The sequence below is a fragment of the Lepus europaeus genome, chromosome 19, assembly GCF_033115175.1.
Source record: "Lepus europaeus isolate LE1 chromosome 19, mLepTim1.pri, whole genome shotgun sequence".
Classification (NCBI taxonomy): Eukaryota; Metazoa; Chordata; class Mammalia; order Lagomorpha; family Leporidae; genus Lepus; species Lepus europaeus.
The window spans coordinates 17,864,531-17,884,918 of record NC_084845.1 but is presented as its reverse complement, the minus strand read 5'-3'; the positions used below and the strand labels follow the sequence as shown (position 1 = coordinate 17,884,918).

The following is a 20,388-nucleotide window of genomic DNA, read 5'->3' as shown; positions in this document are numbered from 1 at the left end:
TGGCATCTGGTTCATCCATTCGTTTCACATTAGCAGGGCTAACTTGAGATTGCAAAACTCGGGCATCTGCCCCTTGAACCTGTTTGCCTAAAGGAGAAAGTCCCAGCCCTCGGGTTTGAGCGGGGTAGGCGGCATCGCACCGGGGTTTGCACCTCGTTTCGACTACTGCACATCAGGGGCGCCCTCGGGGGTCTCCAGCTCTGTGTCCAAGCTTCCAGAATGGTGACCGTGCGGCCCTCCTTTCCAGCAGCGGGGGATGACGATCGCCGGCTGGCAGCGGCGACAGCCCCTTGTCCCGCGAGAGTGACCAGGCTGGGCCCCAGGACAGTCGAGGCGGTCTCGCCCCTCCCACAGGCCGGCCCCGAAGGCGACACAGCCCAGGCTTCCTCAACGCCTCGGACTCAAGTCCAAGAAGAGCACCGGGTGGCGCGGAGGTGGGTGCGGGGCCCAGCGACCGGCCTAGGCGCTCTCGCCGCGCCACATCCCGAAGCCGGAAGCCGCGCGCCGCCGCCGCCGCCAACGCCCGCCATGAGCGGCCCTCTACGGCCCGGCCCGACCAGCTGGCGGCGGGCGGCCTCCGTCATACTGGCGGCCGGCTGGACGCGCCCGGGCGCCGCCGCCCCGTCGCCGCCGCCGCCCGCCGAGGGCTTCCGGATGCTGCTGCTGCAGCGCTCCGCCAGGCAAGGCTTCATGCCCAGCGCGCACGTCTTCCCGGGCGGCGTGCTGGACGCGGCCGACCGCTCGGCCGACTGGCTGCGCCTCTTCGCGCCGCACCAAGGGCCGCCGCGCTTCGGCCTGGGCCCGGAGCCGCCCCAGCGCGGAAACCCCTCTCCGGTGCCGCCCGACGGCGACGCCGGGGCGCTGCCGAATGACGTGGCCTTGCGCATCTGCGCCATCCGCGAGGCCTTCGAGGAGGCGGGGGTGCTGCTGCTGCGGCCCAGGGGCCCCCGGCCGGCCGGCGCCCGCGGCGGGGCGGCTCCGGAGCAGCCGGGCCGCGCCCTCGAGCCGCCGCCGGGCCTGGCCGACTGGCGCGCCAGCGTCCGCCGCGACGCGCGCGACTTCCTGCGGCTGTGCGCGCACCTGGACTGCACGCCCGACATCTGGGCGCTGTACGACTGGAGCGTGTGGCTCACGCCGTTCTTCAGCCATGGCCACGGCTACAACCGCAGCCGCCGCTTTGACACGGCCTTCTACCTGTGCTGCCTGCGCGAGCCGCCGCTCGTCTGCCCCGACTCGGCGGAGGTGGTGGGATCCCAGGTACGGCGTGCTCGCGGCGGGCAGTGGGCAGCCAGCAGGACTTGGGAACCCGAGAGAGCGGAGAGCTGGACCGCAGGAAGAGCAGCCGGGACTCGATCCCGGGTCGATAGGGGGTGCTGGCGCTGCGGGCGGAGGCTTAGCCTTCTACGCCACAGCGCTAACCCTTGTTCTCCTTTTTCTAGAGGATTTATTTATTTATTTATTTGAAAATCAGGGGGCCAGCGCTGCGGCGTAGCGGGTAAAGCCTTTGCCTGCATCCCAGATTTGGTAGTGGTTCGAGTCCCGGCTGCTCCACTTCTGCTCCAGCTCCCTGCTATGGCCTGGGAAAGCAGCAGAAGATGGCCCAAGTGCTTGGGCCCCTGCACCTGCGTGGGAGACCCGGAAGAAGCTCCTGGCTCCTGAATTCAGATCAGCACAGCTCTGGCTATTACGGCCATTTGGGGAATAAATCAGAGTGGAAGATCTCTCTCTCTCTCTCTGCCTCTCCTCTCTCTGTGAAACTCTTTCAAAATGAATAAATAAATCTTTTAAAAAATCAGAGTGACAGAGAATTTTCTATCCGATGGTTCGCTCCCCAGACGGCTGCACCGAGCCAGGTGGAGGCCAGGAGTCAGGAGCTTCTTGCGGGTCTCCTTCATGGGTGGCAGGGGCCCAAGTAGTTGGGCCATCATTGCTTTTCCTAGGCCATTAGCAGGAAGTTGGATCTGGTGCCCATAGGGGATGCCAGCACCTCAGGTTTAGGCTGCTTACACAACAAGGCCGGCCACTAGACAGTCAAAGACAGTCAACATGAGAAGATGTCTTTTATGTTGACCTACGGTGTTTATCATTCATAGCACTCTTCATTCCTTTGAGTAGATCTGAATCTACGTCATGTCCCTCCACCTAAATAGGTTCCTCTAATATTTCATGTTCATGTCTTGTGATAATCCTATAAATTTTGTGTGTCTGATAAAGACTTGATGTTGCCTTTTTAAAAATGTTTTTAAAGTATTTTTTTTATTTTGAAAGTGAGAGTTACAGAGAGAGAGGGTGAGAGGTCTTCCATCTGCTGGTTTACTCCCCAGATGGCCACAACTGCCAGCATCGGGCCAGGCCAAAGCCAAGAGCTTCATCTGTGTCTCCCACTTGGGCAGGGGCCCAAGCACTTGGGTCATCTTCCACTGCTTTCCCAGGCCACCAGGAGGGAGCTGGATCAAAAGTGGAGCAGCCGGGACTCAACTGGCGCCCATACGGGATGCCAGCACAGCAGGTGGCAGCTTTACCAGCTAAGCCATAGCGCCAAAGCCCCCCTCCCGTTTTTGAAAGATAATTTGGCTGGGTATAGAATTATAAGTTGATAGATTATTTTCTTTTGAGAGAGAAAGATCTTCCAGCTGGTGGTTCATTTCCCCAGATACCTGCGGAGCCAGGACTAGGCCAGGCTGAAGCCAGGAGCCTGGAGCTCCAGCTGGATATTCCCATGGGTAGCAGGCCTGAAGTGCTTGAGCCGTCTGCTTCCTCCCAGGATGCACACTATCAGAAAGCTGGACTGGAAGCACAGTAGCCAGGATGCAAACCAGACACTCTTAATATGGCATGCTGTCAGCCCAAGCAACAGCTCAGTCTGCTGGGCCACAGCACCCCCCCCCCCCTTCTGTTAATGAAATGTTGAATGAGAAATCTGCTATCAATTTTATCTTTTTTTCTGTGTACTTAATATAGGTGCATTTTTGTGTGTGTGTGTGTGTATGTGATCTTTTAATACTTTTCTCTTAATGATTGTGTTTAGCAACTTGATTATGGTATACATTGATTTGTTTGTTTTATTATTTCCTTAACTATTTCATCTCTCTCCCTATCCCTATTGTCTGGGATTCCAGTCACACGTGTGTTAGACTGCTTCATGATGTCTTACAGTACATTGATGCCGGATTCCGTTTTTCTCGGTCTTTTTCTTTTCCTCTGTTTTTCTTTGTTCTATTGCTGTTTTCTAGTTAGCACTCTGCTTATAAAGCACCCAACCTGCTGTAAATGTCAGCCAGAGTGTTTTTCACTTCAGTTATTTTTCCTCTCTGGAATTTCCTTTTTTTAAAAAAGAAAACAATTTATTTTATGTATTTGAAAGACAGAGTTACAGAGAGAGAGAAGGAAAGTTAGAGAGATCTTCCATCCACTGGTTCACTCCCCAAATAGCTGCAATGGCTGGAGCTGGGCCAGGCCAAAGCCAGGAGCCACAGGCTTCTTCTGGGTCTCCCATGCAGTTGCAGGGGCGAAGCACTTGGGCCATCTTCTGCTGCCTTCCCGGGCACATAAGCAGGGAGCTGGATCAGAAGTGGAGCAGCCAAGGCTAGGACTAGCACCGATATGGGATGCTGGCATTGGAGGTGGTGACTTAATTCATTACACCACAGTGCTTTCCCCTGGAAATTCCTTTTAATGCATAAATACTGTTTTCTCTCATAATGATGATACTTGCCTTTACATCTCTGAACTAAAGGCACAACCTTATTTTAATTTAATTTAACTCATTATTTAAAGATTTATTTGAAAAGCAGAGTGATAAAGAGAAGGGGAGAAATAATCTCTTTGATGGTTCACTCCCCAAATGGCTGCAGTGGCCAAGACTGGGCCAGGCCAAAACCAGGAGCTTGTAACTCTGCCTGGTCTCCCATGTGAGTGGTAGGGGCCCAAGTCATTTGGGCCATCTTCCGCTGCTTTCTCAGGCACATTAGCGGGGAGCTGGATCAGAAGTGGGGAACTGGCACTCTGATATGCAGTGCTGGCATTGTAAGCAGCAGCTTAACCTGCTGTACTACAATGCTGGCCCCTAATCATTTAAAAAATGTATATAAAGGCCGGCGCCACGGCTCACTAGGCTAATCCTCCACCTTGCGACGCCGGCACACCGGGTTCTAGTCCCGGTCGGGGCACCGGATACTGCCCCAGTTGCCCCTCTTCCAGGCCAGCTCTCTGCTATGGCCCGGGAAGGCAGTGGAGGATGGCCCAAGGGCTTGGGCCCTGCACCCCATGGGAGACCAGGATAAGCAGCTGGCTCCTGCCATCAGATCAGCATGGTGCGCCGGCCACGGTGGCCATTGAAGGGTGAACCAACGGCAAAGGAAGACCTTTCTCTCTGTCTCTCTTTCTCACTGTCCACTCTGCCTGTCAAAAAATAAATAAATAAATAAAATTAAAAATGTATATAAATAAATATATATTAGGGCCAGTGCTGTGGCATAATAAGTAAAGCCACTGCCTGCAGCGCCGGCATCCCATATGGCTGCTGGTTCAAGACCTGGGTGCTCCACTTTCGATGCAGCTCTGTGCTATGGCCCGGGAAAGCAGTGGAAGATGGCCCAAGTCCCTGGGCCCCTGGACCCACGTGGGAGACCCAGAAGAAGCTCCTGGCTCCTGGCTTTGGATCAGCCCAGCCCTGCCTGTTGCAGCCATTTAGGGAGTAAACCAGCAGATGAAAGACCTCTCTCTCTCTCTCTCTCTGCCTGCCTCTGCCTCTGCCTCTCTGTAACTCCTCCTTTCAAATACATAAATAAATCTTTAAGAATAAAATAAATTAATATTCATTTAACCCTAAAGCTGTGAAATGCACAACATATGATAAAAGAAAAAGAAAGGTGAACTTCCTACAGACGCTAATACATGAGATCTGTGCAGCGCAGCAATTAACCTTCACATCCTGGAGTCTTGTTCAAAGACCCCCAGAAACTCAGATTACTGAAAATCACAAATGTCACCCACAAAAGGACTGTTGGTTAGGTTCAAAAGACTTCTCAAAGGGCTGCCTTCTTTGAAGGAATTGCAGAATGTTGCTAGCACAGAATGGCTGCGCTAAATGTCATTGATGGCCCCATGAGAGGATGAGAATGCCCCGGTCAGCCCTGTTTTCAAGGTGTTTTGGGTGGCTGCCACTTAGCGCAGTCCTTACGTCTCTTCCTGGGATGCCTACACACCATTTTGAAGTGCCTGGGTTCAAGTCCCAGCTCTGCTTCCCCTTCCACATTCTGCTAATCAGCATTCTGGGGGGTAGCAGGTGACAGCTCAAATGCTTGGGCCCAGGCCATCCATGTGGGAGTTGTAGACTGAGTTCCAAGCTCATGGCTCTGACCTGCCCCAACCCTGGCTAATGCAAGTGTCTGGGGAGTGGACCAGCAGGTGGAAAATCTGTCTGTCTATCTCTGTCTTTCTTTGTTTCTCTCTCTCTCTCTCTCTTTCTCTCTCTGTCTTTCAATTGAATAAAAATACATAACATAAAAAATACATAACATAAAAAGAAAAGTCTTTTTAATGATCTGGGAGGGAAATTAGAAACAAAACAATCTACTCTTCTCTAACTTGTATAGCTTAGCACACAAAGAAAGCCTCTGTCCCCAAAAGATAGGATTAAGCTTCCTACATAGGATTAAGCTTTCTACATAGGATTACGCTTCGTTAAACCAGGGATAGCCTTTCATTTTCACGGTATGTGTTTTCTTGCAAGGTCCTTAGAGGCAACAGTTCCACTTGGATCCTAATACACACCCTGATGAGCTCAGCTTCCTGGAAACACCTGCTGGGTTCTGGGTTCTCCCTCTCCAGTGACTGATTCGCTGCCTCACAGCTACCAGCATTGCACATCCACCACTAACGTGATGAAACAGACAGCTAGCTACTGCTGCAAATTGGCATTAGTGAAACACATGGTGGAGTGCTTTCATCCTGGCGGTGTTTCTTGGACAGACTGGACGGACTGTTAGTATTAGAATCCCATGCTGAGAGTGTGCATCCCCACGGAAACTTCCGCATTGGCCACAGTGATGCGTTTGCTGGAGCCCGGGTTCCTCTGAGGGTGACTGTAGATGCAGACCTTCTTGATTTTCTTAACGCAAGTTTCAAATTCAATATAGGAGCAAAGTCTAGACAGAGGGAGCACCTTCTTCCTGTGCAAAGTGGCTTAGCTCGCCTCTGGTGCCGTTGTGGGTCCTGCCCATACTGTCTGTCCTACTGGAGCGAGGCAGCCAGTGGAGCCCATCCGCCCTTTGGGCAGCCAGTGTAGGCAATACCGTCTTCACAGGCTGCAGGGACCCAGCACCGGCCCAGACGGCTGTAGCTGGAGTCCTCGCTCGCTCCAGTGTTACCACGTTCACCCCTGCTTCAGTTCCCAGAGCTCCTCCCTTGATGTTTTTCAAGTGTGAGTGTAGTTGGCTTAGGGTGGGTGTACAGTAGCCTTTATTCTAGTGCTGATGTAGCTGCACTTCTCACGTGACTTTTTTGGGTCTGCTAGAATACTCCTTATATTCTACAGGGCCCCTACGTGGTAGTTAGAGGGTAACTTATTTTCTCGGGAATCGTCTTTTCCTGGCTCGTGTGGTTTCGTGTTATGCATGTACAGATAAGTGCCTAGCAAAGATTCTAGGACACCAAATCTGAGTTCTATTAGCCGTGGGCCCCTCCTCGCAGGGCCTCCCCAACTGCACACTCTGCCCCCTGGGGTCACTGAGAGTCCTGGATGCTGACCAGACTCTGCCTCCTTGTGGTGCAGCCCTGGAATGACTTCAGGCAGAAGCCACAGGCAATGTCAGGGCTCGCCTTGTTTGTCCTTCCTCCGAGATCACAGCTCTGCCGTGTTCAGTGTCTGGAAACGGCTGTTTCAGAGCTTTTATCCAGTTCTCTGTTTGTTACATTGCAGGGGGGAGGGGAGGAGAGGGCATTCTCTCCCGGCTGGGAGAGGAGGTTCCAATGAACAGTTCTTTACCCGGTTTAGACCGGTGGTTCTCCGCAGGAGGCCCACCCGGTCCCCAGGTACATTTGGCAATGTCTGGAGATGGTTTTGGTTGTCACTGCTGGTGAATTGCTATTGGCATCTGGTGGGTAGAGCCAAGGAATGCTTCTAAACACCCCTGTTTCGGGCATAATACAATAAGGAATTATGCGGCTAGAATCATTAGTGCTGAGGTTCTAAAGCTTAGCGGAAAGAGTAGAATTTGGGGGGCTGGTATTGTGGGATAAGCCCCTGCCTCCCGTGTGAGCACAGTTCAATTCCTGGCTACTGCTCCACTTGCAATCTGGCTCCCTGCTCATGCACCTGGGAAAGCAGCAGGAGATGGCCAAAGGACTAGAGCCCCTGTCACCCATGTGGGAGACCTGGATGGAGCTTCAGGACCAGTGAATGGAAAATCTCTTTCTGTCTCTTTCTCTCTCTCTCTCTCTGTAACTCTGCCTTTCAAATAAATAAATACTTAAAAACAACAACAAAATGTAGACTTTGGAGCCAGGCACCTCCAGAGTTTTATGCCAAGACTCTAGTCAGAGGAGCTGCCTGAATTTCTCTGTCTATAAAATGAGAATATGCAGCATGACCCTGAGAAGTGGAAACATCTGACGTGAAACATTTTAGGTTTGGTGCAGCAGTAAAACCACCACATGGGATATCTGCATCTCAGAGTGCCAGGGTTCATGTCCCAGCTCCACTCCTATTCCACCTTCTTGCTGGTGTGCACCCTGGCAGTGGGGATGATGGCTTGAGTACTTGGATCCCTGCCACCCACATGGGAGACCTGGGTGGGTTACTGGGTCCCAGCTTTGGCCTGCTCATGCCCTGGCTGTTGTAGACATCCAGGAAGTAAATCAGTGGCGAGCTCCATGTGTGTGTGTGTGCATGTGCATGTGTGTGCGTGCCTGCCTCTCTGCTTTTCAAAAATGTTTTTAAAAAATTTAAAAAGCAGGGGCCAGCACTGTGGTATAGAGGGTGAAGCTGCCACCTGTGGTGCTGGCATCTCACATGGGCGTTGGTCCCAGCTGCTCCACTTCCGATCCAGCTCTCTCCTATGGCCTGGGAAAGCAATAGAGGATGGTCCAGATCCTTGGGCCCCTGCACCCACATGGGAGAGCTGGAAGAAGCTCCTGGCTCCTGGCTTTGGATCTGTTCAGCTCCAGCCATTGTGGTCATTTGGGGAGTGAACCAGCGGATGGAAGACCACTCTGTGTCTCTCCCTCTCTCTCTGTAACTCTGCCTCTCAAATAAATACATAAATAAATAAAATCTTTAAAAAAAACTTATTTATTTGAAAGGCAGACTGACAGAGGGAAATACAGAGAGACTTTCCCATATGCTGGTTTACTCCCAAGTAACTATGGCTGGAGCTGGGCCAGGCTTAAGCCAGGATCCTGGAACTCCATCATAGGTGGCAGAGGCCCAAGTACCTGGGCCATCATCTGCTGCCTTCCCCGGGCCCATTAGCAAGGAACTGAATCAGAAGCAGAGCAGCTGGGACTCCAGCTGTTGCTCCAATATGGGAAGCTGGCATCGCAGGCAGCGGCTCCACCTGCTGTGCAGCCACGCCGGCCTCTTCATTCCATCTCCCGTGGCCCTTGTGGAGCACCCTCATATTTGCTAGTTCTCAGGGTCAGTGGCCCAGCAAGCAGCCTCTGAAGAGGACCAAGTCAGCTCCCTTCACAGATTTCTTGTAGTCTCAGAGGGATCTGGAAGAACGCACGCGGGCATCAAGTTTAAATCTCAATGAGATCTTGGGCACTGACCCAACAACCTCAAATCTCACAGTATATATGGAATGAACCTTAGGAAACCCTCCCTTTGTCTTCCACAGTGGTCCTCTCCTTCAGAGGCAACCAGAAGTTTAATCTCAAAGGAGATTTGGCTGCCTCCACCACAGTTCTACGAAATCAGAAGACTTGAGAACTTTGCCTCCCTGTCTGACTTGCACATCTTTTGTTTGGACCGTGCATTGGAAGGAGTGGAAAGATGGCTGCCCATCAGCTTGTTAACTGCTGATGGGGTGGTCCAGCTTTTACCTGGTAAGTTGTGATGCCCCCGTGCTTTTGTTAGAACTCACGTTCGGTATGCTGGGCTGTGCGGCATGGGAATGCCCAACACAGAGACATGAAATACAGTCTGGGTTTTAGAGGCTACAAGGTGTGTATTCAGTAAGGTCAATGCCTATAAAATAGCCCTAGTACTTGTTATAACGAGAATTCTGGATAATATGTTATACACATATATTGTGCTCATTTGCTTTTTCTTTTTTAAAGGATTTATTTCATTTGTTTGAGAGAGAGAGAGAGGGAGAGATAGGGAAAGAGTTCTTCCATCTGCTGGTTTACTCCCCAGATGGCTACAACGGCTTGGGGCTGGGCCAGACCAAAGCCAGGAGCTTCTTCCGGGTCTCCTGTGTGGGTGCAGTGGCCCAAGTACTTGGACCATCTGCTGCTGCTTTCCCAGGCCATAGCAGAGAGATGGATTGGAAGTGAAGCAGCTGGTACTTGAACTGGCACCCATATGGGATGTCAGCATCTCAGGTGGCAGCTTTACCTGCTATGCCGCTACACCAGACCCCACTTTTTAAAAAAATATTTATTTGGCTGACAGAGAAAAGGAAAGAGAGAGAGGGTGAAATAGAGGAAGAAAGAGAGAGCTCTTTCATCCACTGATTCACTTGCCAAATGGCTGCAATGACCGGGGCTGGTCCAGGCCAAAGCCAGAAGCCAGGAACTCCATCTCATAGGCTACAGGGGCCTTAGTACTTGGACCATCCTCTGCTGCTTTCCCAGGAACATTAGCAGGAAGCTGGATCAGAAGTCAAGCAGCCAGGACTCAAACCACCACTCTGATATGGGATGCCACTGTTGCAGTCAGCAGCTTAACCCAGAGTCACAATTATGGCCCCATACATGTTTACTTTTATGTAAATACATTTCCTAGACATTGACAAAGTTCTTTTTCATCTGTGTCACTTTAATTCTGAATTGTGAGCACTGGGAAGCTGGCAGCTTGTTTGAGCTGGTTATTGTTGGCCTGGTGCACATCAAGAGTACTGGTGGTGCTCCACACTGGGGCTTTGTGGCCTGTCTCCCTTCATGGCTGCCGGCTCGGTTCCTGAGAATAGTGATAACGTTTGCATTGCAACCTGCAGAGCCACGATTCAGCAACATTTCTATCAGTGGTGGTTTTTTTTTTTTTTTTTTAAGGTTTATTTATTATTTTGCAAGGCAGAGTTACCTCTCAGAGAGGCACAGGCAGAGAGAGAGAGAGAGAGATCTTCCATTTGCTGGTTCACTCTCCAAATGGCACAATGGCCGGAGCTGAGCCAATCCAAAGCCAGGAGCCAAGAGCTTCTTCCGAGTCTCCCATATGGGTGCAGGGGCCCAAAGACTTGGGCCATCTTCTACTCCTTTCCCAGGCCATGACAGATAGCTGGATCTGAAATGGAGCAGCCAGGACTCAAACCTGCACCCATATGGGATGCCAGCGCTGCAGGTGGTGGCTTTACCCGCTTCACCACAGCACTGGCTCCAATGGTAATTTCTTTAGATTATCAGAACACAATGAAATAGCAAAAGATACTGAGAGTCATTATCTAATATACAAGCTACTGTTCACGAACAGTATACCAGTCATAAGTGCTTATGCATGCAAAGAAAATCTTTGCGGGGGGATGAAGGCGGTGAGGTATTCAAAATATAAGAAGGGAGGCAGGCTTTGGAGATAGTGGTTAGCACGTTCATGTCTCATATCAGAGTGCTGGGTTTGATACCCAGCTCTGGCTCTTGATTCCAGCTTCCCACTGGGGATCCGGGGGCCCATGGTGCAGGCTCCAGTAATTAGGTTCCTGCCACCTGCCTGGGACGCTGGGACAGAGTTCCTGGCTCACAGCTTTGCCCTGTGAGTGAGACCATTGCAGGCATCTGGGGAATGAGCCAGCCGCTGGGAGAGCCGGATGTGCACTTCCTCTTTCTCTTTCTGCCTTCTGCCTCTCAAACTGACAAAGAAAAATACAAGAAAGAAATTGAGAGAAGCTCATATGGTTAGGACCATTTAGCAACTATCTTAGTCCCAAACAGTGATTCATGTGCGAGCAACATATTGGAGTTACTTGTAAAATAATACTCAATGGAATTAAAATTTTATTGTTTTTCAGGGGATGAGCTATACTTGAAAGATTCAGACTTTTTAGAAAAAGTTTTGTCTACTGAAAAAAGTATAGAAGAAGTCATGAGGGAAGGCAAGAAATTTCACCGAATAGTGATCCACAGCCGCCATCAGTATAGCCTTCACGTGACCATTCAGCCGCAGTACAAGCACATCTATCCCAAGAACTACGTGGCGAGTAAGAGCCACTTGTAGGGCGCCGCTCGTTGGCACGCTGGCCTGCTCGAGGTGGTGCTAATAACAATGAGAGTTGATTAAACTTACTTGAAATGTAAGAAACCTGTAAAAGTTCTGATGCAGTGATTCTTAGCTCTCTTGCTTTTTTTTTTTTCTGTAAACCTTACAATATGGCACAAGTATAAAGTTTATAAAGTATTAATGATCTTGCTACCAAGAATTCCATGGGCGATTTCTCATCTCAGAAGTTTAAATAAGATGTTCGACTGCTGTTGTTCTGCTGGGCCACTGTATTTGCACTTTCTTTCCCAAGGTGCTTTACAGAGTAACCCACGAGTTCCTCACACTTGCTGCTGGGAATTAACTAAAAGGATGTGTGATTGGACGGTGAGCAGTTGACTGCGACAGCCTCCAAATGATGATGTCACTGTTTTCTTTCGCATTTTATCTTGTCGATTAACATGCAATAATACAGTTGTACAAGGAAATCTATTTTAGTTAGTATTTTAAAGAAATATGAAGCCATAACAAAAGCCATCACTGTTTTTACTCCAGAGTGGTAGTTAATGAATGCAGAGAAGTTAGAGAGATGTGGTATTTAATTAATGAGTTTTATTTTTGGTACATTTAATATAAGTATTTTTCACCTCCTTTTGGAGAGGAATGTTTACTGATTAAAGGTGAGAAATGATCATTCTTTTTCAAGATCTTGACTGTATCATACAATTGATTGCATTTTTCATGAAATGTCTCCATTCCCTACCAGTAAAATAAAGACATTGGTAAATACAAATGAAGTATGTGTTATTTAATCCTGATTATAGGAAGTGGTTTTCAACCCCTGGCATTTCACTCTCAGAGGACATTTGCTGATGACTGGAAGTCACCACTCCAGGGGACGGGGGTCTGCTGCTGGCATCTAGTTGGGAGAGGTGCCCAACACAGATAGCGTTACCTGGCCAGGAGTGAGTGCTCCGAGCTGAAGTCCATCAGCGTACACTGTGGCTTTGCCAGTGAGGACACCGGGAAACAGACCCATGCCACTCGTCAGCACCACAGCCAAGAGCAGAACCTGCCTCCCAGCCCTGCACCCTTTAACGGGTTAAAGGTTAAACAGGTGGTTTAGATGTCCCGGTAGTTATGTGACTGGTCTTTCTCCGTGGAAGAGCTACAGTTTTGTCGTTAATCTGAGTAAAGCTGCCCCTAGGAATCCCTTCTGGGAGATTGTCACCTAACTTCCTACTTGTGATAGCCTGCTCCCCAGCCCCAAATAAGAGGGTTGTCCTCATGCATGGAAAAAATTAGATTGTTTCAGAGCCCAGCTGGTGCTCACAGCAGCTTTCTTACCTGATGCATTCCAGCTGCCTGGGCCCCAGTACAGAAGCAGGAAGCACACAGGTGTCCCTGCCCCATGCCTAGGATGCCGTCTGTAACCTCAGGAACAACGACGTTTCACATTATCATGGCCTCTGTCTGTTCTGAGCCTTTTGGGTGATGACCTCTGGAACCACCCAGAACTAGGCTGGCCTTGGCATCTGTCATTATTTCTGAGTTTTCCCTCTCCACACCGTACGGTTATTCCACTCCTCCTTGCCCCTTCTGTGGTCACAGCTCTGTTGGTTGCTTCCCCTCTAACTGACCTTTAGACACCCAAGCCCCTCACTGCATACCCTCAGACCCTCTTCTCTCTTTGAGGGAGGTAAGTGCTTCCGGGTCACATCCTTTAAGGAGGGAATTGTTTGCCTTTTACCTTGTTGTTTCCCCTCTCACTGGTTGGAGTGCTTTTAGTGTAGGCAGGCAGATAGGATACAAATCGATTAGATTTGTGAGCTGGAAGACCATGCGTTCACCACGCCCTGTGTGAGCTCATGCCCCTACCTGACCCCACCTGTATGCCCACCTGCCAATCAGACTATGTAATCACTCCCCTTTGGGGCACGGTGGACCCCTCCCTAGTTTGCCCTTGTTCCCCTTGTTGCCCTTGGCCTTGGCTCTCTGCTCTCCTGCCTGTACGCTTGCTCCTGGTCTGCTCTCTGCCTGGTATGGATCCAATTTGGCTTCTAGACTTCTCTTTTTCCTCTAAATAAAGCCCTCACTCTCCTGCACGTTTTTCTCACTGAATAAAAAGCTTAAAAACTTACCATGTTATCTGGTCTATTTGAGCCAGTATTCAGAATTCTTCTCTGAATATGTGGCAAGAGCCCACAGGCTTATTAATATTGAAAATTATGAATAAGCAGTCCGATATCAGTTTAATAATAGGTCTCACAATAATTTTTTTAAAGATTTATTTTATTTTATTTTATTTTTTTATTTAGTGAATATAAATTTCCAAAGTACAGCTTATGGATTACAAAGGCTCCCCCCCCAACACAACTCCCCCCCACACACAACCCTCCCCTTTCCCACTCGCTCTCCCCTTCCATTCCCATCAAGATTCATTTTCAATTCTCTTTATATATAGAAAATCAGTTTAGTATATATATAGATTTCAACAGTTTGCCCTCCCATAGCAACACAAAGTGAAAAAAATACTGTTGGAGTACTAGTTATAGCATTAAATAACAGTGTACATCACATTAATGACCGAGATTCTGCAAGATAATTTTTTTTAAAAAAAAGATTGATTATTTTTCTATGTAATTTCCAATTTAAAAACCAAGGGTTTTTTTTTTTTTTCATTTTCAATTATCTTTATATACAGAAGATTGCTTCAGTATATACTAAGTAAAGATTTCATCAGTTTGCACCCACACAGAAACACAAAGTGTAAGAATACTGTTTCAGTACTAGCTATATCATTACTTCACCTTCGACAACCTATTAAGGACAGATCCCACATGGGACGTAAGTACACAGTGACTCCTGATGTTGTTTTAACAATTTAACACTCTTGTTTATGGCGTCAGTAATCTCCCTAGGCTCTAGCCATGAGTTGCCGAGGCTATGGAAGCCTTTAGGGTTCGCCGTCTTCGATCCCATTCTGACAAGGCCATAGTCAAAGTGGAAGTTCTCTCCTCCCTTCAGAGAAAGGCACCTCCTACTTTGATGGCCCCGTTCTTAAAGATTTATTTTATTTATTTGAAAGAGTTACAGAGAGAGGTAGAGACAGAGAGAGAGGTCTTCCATCTGCTGGTTCACTCCACAGATGGTTGCAATGGCCAGAGCTGTGCCAAACCGAAGCCAGGAGCCAGGAGCCTCTTCCACATCTCTCATGCGGGTGCAGGGGCCCAAGGACTTAGGCCATCTTCCTACTGCTTTCCCAGGCCATAACAGAGAGCTGGATTAGAAGAGGAGCAGCTGGGACTAGAACTGGCACCCATATGGGATGCCGGTGCTTCAGGCCAGGGCTTTAACCCACTGCGCCACAGCGCTGGCCCCCAAGTCTCACCATATTTTTGTATTAGGATAATTTATTTGAGAGGCAGAGAGGTGGAGGTCCCACCTGCTGGTTCATTCCCATATACCTGCAATGGCCAGAACTAGGCTGGCCCGAAGCCAGGAGACAGGAATGTAATCTGACATAGGATTAGGCAGGCAGCTAATTAGGATAGCTGGAGCTTGAGGTACCTTGGGAGCCACAAGCGCCCACTCCCTGTGTAATTCTAGCCTACTTGTCAATCAAATCTATTCTACTTCCCCCTTTCCCAGGATGCATCTGCTTCAGCATGCAGGACCTGAAGGGGGATTTGCCATGTAAACATGCCTAAGGCTCCATTTTAGGATTTTATGGAGGTAACAAATAATGCCCAGGTAGTTTCATATCTGCAGAGGCTACACCACCCCAACCCACACGCCACCCAAAAGAAGGTGCTGGGATACACTCTCCCTCTCTGTCACCACAGACCAGGACTGGAGGAGGTGCTGGGGAGCTCTGTGTTTTCCCTCTCCCACCCTTTTCTCTCCTGGCCACTGCCCACTCATGATGGGTATTTCTTTGTGTGGGACAACCTATGCTGGAACTCCAACCAGTGCCCACATGGGATGCCGCACCGTATACAGTGGCCTTACCCCCTACACGCCATGGTGCCGTCCCCAGCAGGCTAATTTTTAAGTTGGTAACTTTGTGTGGCCTGCAAATGATGTTCTAAATAACTAAATGGCCCTTGGCAAAAAGGAAAAAAAAAAGTTCCCCACCCCTGACTTAGGCCAAGCCAGTTAATTATCTCTTGCCTCTCCACTTTTATTCTTTTCCTCACAATAGATTCTCCGTTGAGTTGGAAAAATGACCTTGCAATTGAAATGTAAGTCAATGTCAAGTCACTGCCCTCATTAAACGTCACCAGTTGAGGGTGAACATTTGGCATGGTGGTTAAATGCCGCTTGGGACAACCACATCCCATATTAGAGTGAAATCAGCTCCTGATTTCAGCTTCCTGCTAATGCACACCCAGGGAGGCAGCAGGTGATGATGGCCCAAATAGTTGAGTGCAAGAGACCCAGATGGAGTTCTGGCTCCTGTTTTGGCCTGCTCCAGTGCCAGCCAACGCAGGCATTTGGGGAGTGAACCCACAGGTGGGGGATCTCAATAAAATAAAAACATGAACCATAATAATAAAAAAATGCCCAATGGCTTCTCTTCCCACTTCAAATGTACATATACCATGCCGACAAGGCCTTGCTGTTCCCTCTGCTCTCATCACGCACCCCCCTATGTCTGTCCTCCCATCAGCAATGTCTTCTCTTCTCTCCTCAAAGCTCCTTCCCGCTTCAGAACCCTTTGCACTGACTGCTGCCTGGAGACAAAACTCGACCTCAGAACAACGTTTGTCCCTGGTTCTCTGTCACTGCAGGCTCAAACAGGTTAAAGACGGAGGAGGCCACCTAACATGTGGGTCAGCGGCATAACTGGAAGAAAAGTTCAGGACAAATGGAAGAGACACATTATTCAAAGAGAGTTTTCCTTTTTTTTTTTTTTTAAACGATCTTTTTAAAAGAGTTACACAGAGAGAGGAAGAGAGAGAGAGAGAGAAAGAGAGAGATCTTCCATCCACTGGTTCACTCCCCAAATGGTCACAACAGCTGAGGCTGGGCCAGGCCAAAGCCAGGAGTCAGGAGCTTCTCTAAATTTAAGTTTGTGGAGGGGCAGGTGTGTGGCGTAGTGGGTCAAGCCACCACTTGGGACACCCACATTCGTATTGAAGTGCCTGGTTTGAATCTGAGCTACTCTGCTCATCCAGTATCCTGCCAGTGTATCCTGGAAGGTGGCAGATGATGGTTCTAGCTGGATTCCTGCCACCCACTTGGGAGAACTAGATTGTATTTCTGGCTTCTGACTTCACCTTGATCCAGCCCGAAAGCCACTGAACGAGCCAGTGGATGGGAATGCTCCCTCTGACTCGCAAATAAATGAAACATTTTTCACATAAGTAAAGTCTATTAAAAATTAATACCTGGTGTGCTAACATTGTTTTAAACATGTTTATTTGGGAGCAAAAATATTTGAAACACATTCATAGTTTTCTCATAATACGCATTTTCCATGAACCTTTTGAAGATTTCTTACAATATATTGAGGGGGAAAGGATGAATGTGCTCAATAACTCTGTATCAACGATATGTGACAGGGGCTGGCGCTGTGATGTAGTAGGTAAAGCTGCAGCCTGCTGCAGTGCCGGCATCCCATATGGCCGCCGGTTTGAGTCCCAGCTGCTCCACTTCTGATCCCCTCTCTGCTATAGCCTAGGAAGGCAGTAGAAGATGACCCAAGTCCTTGGACCCCTGCACCCACATAGGAGACTGGGAAGAAGCTCTTGGTTCCTTGCTTCAGATCGGCTCAGCTCTGCCTGTTGCAGCCATCTGGGGAGTGAATCAATGGATGGAAGACCTCTCTCTCTCTCTGTCTCTTTCTCTCTCTGCCCCTCTGTAACTCTGCCTTTCAAATAAATAAATAAATATTTAAAAAGCAAAACAAAAAAACCAATATGTGACAGTCGCAGAAAGAATTCTCTTTTTTTTTTTTTTTTGACAGGCAGAGTGGACAGTGAGAGAGAGAGACAGAGAGAAAGGTCTTCCTTTTGCCGTTGGTTCACCCTCCAATGGCCGCCGCGGTGGCGCGCTGCGGCCGGCGCACCGCGCTGTTCCGATGGCAGGAGCCAGGTGCTTCTCCTGGTCTCCCATGGGGTGCAGGACCCAAGGACTTGGGCCATCCTCCACTGCACTCCCTAGCCACAGCAGAGAGCTGGCCTGGAAGAGGGGCAACCGGGACAGGATCGGTGCCCCGACCGGGACTAGAACCCGGTGTGCCGGCGCCGCAAGGCGGAGGATTAGCCTAGTGAGCCGCGGCGCCGGCCGAAAGAATTCTCTTGATCATAGGCTCTGAAGATTCTCCTGCTAAAAATACTATAGACGAAAAAACAAACAAAAAAGAAATGCTATAGACTTCTAAAAATTAATCAGAATCAAAAATTTTTAATCAGCAGTGTATGGTAGAAGTCCTGATGATAAGTGTCAAAGTCAATTAATTATAGGAAGTAAGTCTGGATAATCACTCTAGATAAAGACACTGTAGGGGCTGGCACTGTGGTGTATTGGGTAAAGCCGCTGCCTGCAGTGCTGGCCTCCCATATGGGCACTGGTTCCAATCCAGCTCTCTCTTTTTTTTAAGATTTAGTTATTTATTTGAAAGAGTTACATAGAAAGATAAGGAGAGACAGAGAGAGAGAGAAAGGTTTTCCATCTGCTGCTTTACTCCTCAATTGGCCGCAACAGATGGAGCTGTTCCAATCCGAAGCCAGGAGATAGGAGCTTCCTCTGGGTTTCCCACATGGAAACATGCAGAGAGCTGGATTGGAAGTGGAGCAGCCGGGACTTGAACCAGCACCTCTGCTGTGGCCTGGGAAAGCAGAAGATGGCCCAAGCCCTTGGGCCCCTGCACCCGCATGGGAGACTGGGAAGAAGCTCTTGGCTCCTGGCTTCAGATCGGCACAGCTCTGGCTGTTGCGGCCAATTGGGGAGTGAACCAGCGGATGGAAGACCTCTCTCTCTCTGCCTCTGCTTCTTCTCTGTGTGACTCCGACCTTCAAATAAATAAATAAATCTTTTTTAAAAAAAGACATTGCAAATGTTAAAAAATAAAATTTAACCTGTTTTGTTAAAAACAACCTTTTAAAGATAAAAATAATGTGGCTGTAGTTCAATTATTCCAGACTATATTCTCATATATAGGGGTAGTGAAAGGAAGAATAGGAAAAAACATGAGAGGACAGAGTAAATACCTGAGATAATAGAGAAATATCTGTTCAAGTGCCCTTTTTTTTTTTTTTAAACAGGCAGAATGGACAATGAGAGAGAGAGAGACAAAGGTCTTCCTTTTTGCCGTTGGTTCACCCTCCAATGGCCGCCACGGCAAGCGCACTGCGCTGATCCGAAGGCAGGAGCCAGGTGCTTCTCCTGGTCCCATGGGGTGCAGGGCCCAAGCACTTGGGCCATCCTCCACTGCACTCCCAGGCCACAGCAGAGAGCTGGCCTGGAAGAGGGGCAACCTGGACAGAATCCAGCATCCCGACCGGGACCAGAACCCGGTGTGCCGGTGCCGCAAGGCGGAGGATTAGCCTATTGAGCCACAGCGCCGGCTCAAGTGCTTTTAAGTGCAAGAGTAGCTAGTAGAATTAAAGACAGCGTGTGATGTTTCAAATCAGTCAGAAACAAGAGTATAACTCCTCATGCAAAAGGGAGAGCAATGAAAGTAGCAATGAAACATAAGCCAAAAACTTAGAAGAAAGTGACTGAAATTAGAAGACACCAACCACAACCACACAAAAATGGGTTAAATTTATTACAAGAATCTCAGAGTAAATGTTTTAAAAGCCAACTATAGGCCGGCTCCGTGGCTCAATAGGCTAATCCTCTGCCTTGCGGCGCCGGCACACCGGGTTCTAGTCCCGGTCGGGGCACTGATCCTGTCCCGGTTGCCCCTCTTCCAGGCCAGCTCTCTGCTGTGGCCAGGGAGTGCAGTGGAGGATGGCCCAAGTGCTTGAGCTCCGCACCCCATGGGAGACCAGGAGAAGCACCTGACTCCTGCCATCGGATCAGTGCGGTGCGCCGGCCGCAGCGCGCCTACCGCGGCGGCCATTGGAGGGTGAACCAACGGCAAAAGGAAGACCTTTCTCTCTGTCTCTCTCTCTCTCACTGTCCACTCTGCCTGTCAAAAATACAAAAAAAAAAGCCAATTATAAATTGTTAAAAACAGCTTTTTCAGAAAGGCTAAAATTAAAACGAATGAAACACAAAGGAAGTGAAAAGAGCTTAGAGAATATTGATCAAATGAAGAAGTCATTGTTTATACAAAAAAGCAATAAATGAGACAAGCTTAATTTTAGTTCAATAGTGTACAGCTCAAAATGCAAATAGAGGCCGGCGCCGCGGCTCACTAGGCTAATCCTCCGCCTTGCGGCACTGGCACACCGGGTTCTAGTCCCGGTCGGGGCACCGATCCTGTCTCGGTTGCCCCTCTTCCAGGCCAGCTCTCTGCTGTGGCCAGGGAGTGCAGTGGAGGATGGCCCAAGTGCTTGGGTCCTGCACCCCATGGGAGACCAGGAGAAGCACCTGGCTCCTGCCATCGGTTCAGCGCGGTGCGCTGGCTGCAGCGCGCCTACCACGGCGGCCATTGGAGGGTGAACCAATGGCAAAAGGAAGACCTTTCTCTCTGTCTCTCTCTCACTGTCCACTCTGCCTGTCAAAAAAAAAATGCAAATAGAATGTTTGCAGTAAATAACATTGAGTAAAGAAACTGTTAGAAACATCAGGATGACAAATGTATACTGGGGGGACCATGAGCAAGGCTCACTCTAACAGAGGGAGGCTCTTAAAGACAATCGGAGTGTTGGAGGAAGACCCTGGGCAGGCTCCAGGTGTCTACTTCTGGTTTGATTCCGTAGTTGCAATGTCCCATCCCTCTCAATGGTACAGCATGAGAAAACTAGAGAAGTTCTGCTCTACTTCCCATTCTGCTCCCTGCTGGGATGCCTGGACGAGCAGGAGAGGATGGCCCAATTACAAAGTCCTCAATATATAGAACTGATACTTAAGAA

At 49.2% G+C, this 20,388-nt stretch overlaps 1 protein-coding gene across 1 annotated transcript; it reads left to right on the top strand.

Moving 5' to 3' along the window:
• Positions 1-313: 313 nt before the first annotated feature.
• On the top strand, positions 314-12,133 carry NUDT19 (nudix hydrolase 19). Its single transcript, XM_062176442.1, has 3 exons — positions 314-1,257; positions 8,841-9,048; positions 11,169-12,133. Exons 1-3 carry the CDS (start codon positions 529-531, stop codon positions 11,372-11,374), a joined length of 1,143 nt encoding a protein of 380 aa, XP_062032426.1. The 5' UTR covers positions 314-528; the 3' UTR covers positions 11,375-12,133.
• The last annotated feature ends 8,255 nt before the right edge of the window (positions 12,134-20,388 follow it).